Consider the following 4,504-nt stretch of genomic DNA (forward strand, 5'->3'; position numbering starts at 1 on the left):
AAAGAGTGAACTTTATTCCATGTCGACATTTCTAATGGCACAACCCATCGCTGCAACGGTAGGTAAATACAGCACACGTGGACCTTGTATTTATTCCAGTCAGTGAGAAAAGACGCGTTTCTGTGGCAGAAGAGGAGGTGAAGGATATTGTTGTATTGCTTTTCCAGCCTGGGACAAAAAAATAAAATCAAATATCGTGATGTTTCTGGATCCTGCCAAGCAGGCCTGTGTTCTGGACACCAGTAAATCAGCCACGTGATGAGCATGAGGGTCACCAAGGGTTGCAGAAGACCCATCTTGTCTTACTGAAGATGCCTCTCCTGGTTCAAAGTCACCAAAATTTTCACCCTTCAAACTTTACAACATTTATTCTTGTTACGGGTTTGTTTCAGGCATTCTTGAACTCAGGTGGCAGCAGATTTAAGAGTTGGCAGATGTGTTAAATTAGGAAGGGGAGCTGGGAGGGAGGTCGCATCTCCCTTCCCTTCCCCGTTTGAGCTCGAACTGCTCCTGTGGTGTCCGGGCTCAGAGGATGTGTTTTCCTATCTCCTGAAGTAGCATGTTTAGTAACTAATAAGACAAAAGCTGATTTCCAAGCAGCTACGGAAAGCTGTTGCTGGAGCAGTCACGGCCGTGGGACCTCCCTGTACAGCGGCAGGCGAGAGGGAGAGGAGGGACAATCCCTTCCAGTATTTATTCGGCAGAAGCGACAAACCTGCAAGCCAGAGTTTTCATGGTCCCCATTTACACAGCTGAATGATGGTGAATGAACTTTTGTGCCCCATTACGGCCTGAAAATGAGCCCAATTAGCTGATATAAAGCGTTAATAGGTCTTTTAACTGCTCAGAGGCACGGAGTGTAAGGTCAGAGAGGGAACCAAGGGCTGCACACCCACTCCTGGGCTGGCAGGGAGAGGAGCAGGGCAGGGAGCTGTTTGCTCTGGTGCCTGCGAGGTTTATAGAGGAAACTGCTTCCCTTATTAGCGTTATATTTTTAGTGCATTTGTTCCTTAATGGTTTTTTCCTTCCCTGACATCCAAGAAAGGGTCGGCTCCCCCCCTCCTTTCCCGCGTCCAGCCATGTTATTCTCGCCAAGGCGGTTCTTGAGCAGTTTCCTCCTCTCTTTTTAGCGCCGGGGAGGTGACGTTGCTGATTCCCGAACCCACTGAGGACCCCGTGGCTCTAACCTGCGGCCTTGGTTGTTTTCTCCTCCCCAGGGTGGAATGAGCTCCTAATCGCCTCCTTCTCCCACCGCTCCATAGCCGTGAAAGACGGGATCCTCTTAGCCACCGGGCTCCACGTGCACCGGAACAGCGCGCACAGTGCTGGCGTCGGGGCCATCTTCGACAGGTGGGCAGCGGGAGGGATGGACGCTGGGGACACACATCTCGGGCCACCTTGCCTAGACATCTCCATCTGCTTCCGTTCCCCACATTGCAACCAGCTTGAGGGGTGGGATAGAGACGCGTTGGCACGTGGGCTCGTGGTCGGAGGAGTCCAGGCTGAGGTGTGTCCATCCCATGGTGTGCGTGGAAATGTGGTCCTCGCAGCAGGCGACAACGTTAAATCCCTCCTCTTAAACCTGCAGAAACCAACAGCCCGAAATAGGCAGGGAGAAGGCTGCCCGGTGCGAATCAAAGCCTCTTTCATGGGGTCCAGATGCCTTCTAACGTTACGAGGAGGCCACTCCTTTATTTCTTTTCATCTTTAATTGGTCCAAGACGTGATTTTTATTTTCGCAATGAAAAAGCACCAAAAATCCCCAGCAGGTTCCACATGCGTATCCCGAGGGCTCTTTAATCTTGTGCTTTGGGAAAGTGTTTTAGCGCCAGACTTTGCCCCACGGTGCGGCTCCAGACGCCGCTTAAATGGTGGCTGATCTCTCTGCCCGCGACTCATCTTGAGACAACTTAGGTGAAACCAAATCACCTTTGCTTCTTTGCTTTGCAAGGAAATTGTTCTTCGGGCCTGGGTGACATCATTTGTTTCCTGTGAGGTCATAAGTGCAAGATCATGACTTCACTGCAGGACCTAACAGGAAAAACTGGGCAATCAGTGGAAAATATTTCAAGACCAGCACCTGCAGTAAGAGCAAAGGGAGTAATAAAAATTACCGGCAGAGGAAATTGCTTTTAGATACCTGTTGGGTTTTTTTTTTTATATTATTATTTTTTATTTTTAGGCAGCTTTCTCGGGTGCCAAAGCCTCTCAGTGAATGTATGAAGCCAATTTTTATGGTCTCTGTTGTATCTCACAGGAACTACTGATGTTCCTAATGAGCTATTTTTGATACAGGAGGAAAATGAGGGCATATCCTCATCTGGTATAAAAGCGATCGCTATCCCATGACTTCATTAACCGTGCACCGGAGGAGCTCACTCTGGGTCTGACACCTGGGTGTGTTTTCATTTCTTTTTAACGCTGACACCTGTGATTTCTGTGTCCTTTGCAGAGTACTGACAGAACTCGTGTCAAAAATGCGAGACATGCAGATGGACAAGACAGAGCTAGGCTGCCTGCGAGCCATTGTCCTCTTCAACCCCGGTACATGCCGTTACCTTCTCTCCTGTCCTCTCTTGGCTGATGCTTTGTCCTTTTTGGCTTCTTTTCTTACCTATAAAGCTGCATTGCAAATAACTGAGGGCACCCAAGTCCCGAGAACAGGGCAAGAAGGAAGAGAGGCAAGAATGAAAGTCAAATTAAGACCTGCACGTGGTACCTGCCGCCCTACAAGTATGTCTTGTTGAGGTCAGGGATGGATCTAGGTCCATGCCCGGGGTTGCTCTCCAGGCCTCCCTTCCCAAGGGGTGTGGAAAACACCTTTGCAGAGGGCAGCACGGTTTCATGGTCCAAAATATTCCCTGTGCAGGACCCAGCCTTGGCTGGACTCGGCTGTGACCATCGAGGAGATGGCGAATGCTGCTTTTGGGGCTGATTGCTACTGATGGGCTGAGTTCTCTGCTGAGCTTGAGGGGCTCGGGCTTGATCAACGTTACACAGTCTTCCTATTTTCAGGTTTACAGCCACTCTGTAAAAAGAAAGTTCTGGTGCTTGAGGGAGTTGTCCCTGAATAGGAGCAAAAAAATGAATCTAGATATCCTTTCAGTATGGGTTAGAGCAAAGTTAGAACATGGACATTATTGCCCTCTGTTTCTTGATCTGAACATCTGAGGGCTTTTTAATAAAAGCGTTTCTGGAAAAGCCCTCTGCAGAGCCTGCAGGGGGTGAAAGGCACGGAACGTGCTCATGAAATACACGAGAACTTTATTTTTTTGTCCGCAGCTTGCTTAGTTTTACGGACTCCAGGGGGGCTTTACGCCGCTCGCTTTTCCCCCTTGGCCCCAGCTGCCCAAGGGAAGAAGAAGGTTCAGTGCCGGGGGTTGTCCCCGGCGGTTCGGGGAGCAAAACCCCTCTGCAGCAGGGGACAGGCTCCAGCCTGCACGTACCTGTACACCTCTCTTGGGGCTTCTCTGTATTTAAGAGCGGGTCGGTCCAGAGCAAAAGCAGATGGCAGCCGCGGACAGACCTCCCCATCTGCGGCCACCCCGTCCCCTCGCTGCCCCGGCAGGAGCGTGGTTTATGCCCACACATGACTTTTTCTCCGGCCTTTCCCACCGAACCCAGGCCAGGGCATTTCAGCAGGGTTTATTGCTGTTTGTTTGAGTTTGTTTCTCTGCTTGACTTGTTTGTTTGTTGGGGATTTTTTTTTTTTTTCCCCCCCCCCCCCCCCCCGCTTTGTAATCACCAGTAATTTATTGTCTGTAATTTGGGATTAGCCGTATATGGTAAAAGAAGGGGAATGTGGAGAGGTTCCCATGGCGCTTGCGCTTGGGGATATCGATTGCTTGACTGTTCCTTTCACCCTACTAAAAACAGACCGTTGCCGCATCGCGGGGGACCTGCCAGAGCGGGGGCTTTGCGTTGAGCCCTGCCACGGTGCTTTGTGCTGGAGGGAGAAATCCCACAAGCCCAGGACTTGAGGGGGACTTAAACCCTTTTCATGAGGGTCTGTGACCGCTGGAATGAGCCCAAATGGTTGGGGTTGGGGTATGAGGTGAAGTGAAACAGGTCTGTAGGTCCAGGGCAAACCTTTCAGGGCTTGAACGCTCCCCAGGAGGTGTTAGGTACTGCCCCGAATTCCTGGGGTTCGGACCCCGCATCCACACTGTGCCCTGGTCTGGTGGTGCTGGGAGGGATGGAGGGGGCTGGGAGGTTTCCAGGGGGGTCCTTGCTTGCCTGGAAAGCCTGGAGGTTTTTTTGGCTGATGGTCCTTTCGTTACCTTTCAGACTCGAAAGGTCTCTCCAACCCGGCTGAAGTGGAGGCGTTACGGGAGAAGGTGTACGCGTCGCTAGAGGCATATTGCAAACACAAATACCCCGACCAGCCCGGGAGGTGAGTCGCTGGCTGTGCCTTGTCCTCCTGCAGCCTCACGCCCCATGCCGTGGGTGCTGCAGCCTCTGCCGTGGGTGATGCAGCCTCTGCCGTGGGCGGCGCAGCCGGCGG

General features: G+C 51.6%; 1 protein-coding gene across 1 annotated transcript in view; it reads left to right on the plus strand.

Moving 5' to 3' along the window:
* RXRA (retinoid X receptor, alpha) overlaps positions 1–4,504 on the plus strand; it is a 38,218-nt gene that overhangs the window by 29,721 nt on the left and 3,993 nt on the right. Inside the window, 3 exon segments of the mRNA XM_009892255.1 lie at positions 1,218–1,350; positions 2,453–2,544; positions 4,288–4,393. Coding sequence (XP_009890557.1) covers positions 1,218–1,350; positions 2,453–2,544; positions 4,288–4,393 — 331 coding nt within the window.

Source organism: Charadrius vociferus, unplaced genomic scaffold (genome assembly GCF_000708025.1).
Source record: "Charadrius vociferus isolate BGI_N301 unplaced genomic scaffold, ASM70802v2 scaffold549, whole genome shotgun sequence".
Classification (NCBI taxonomy): domain Eukaryota; kingdom Metazoa; phylum Chordata; class Aves; order Charadriiformes; family Charadriidae; genus Charadrius; species Charadrius vociferus.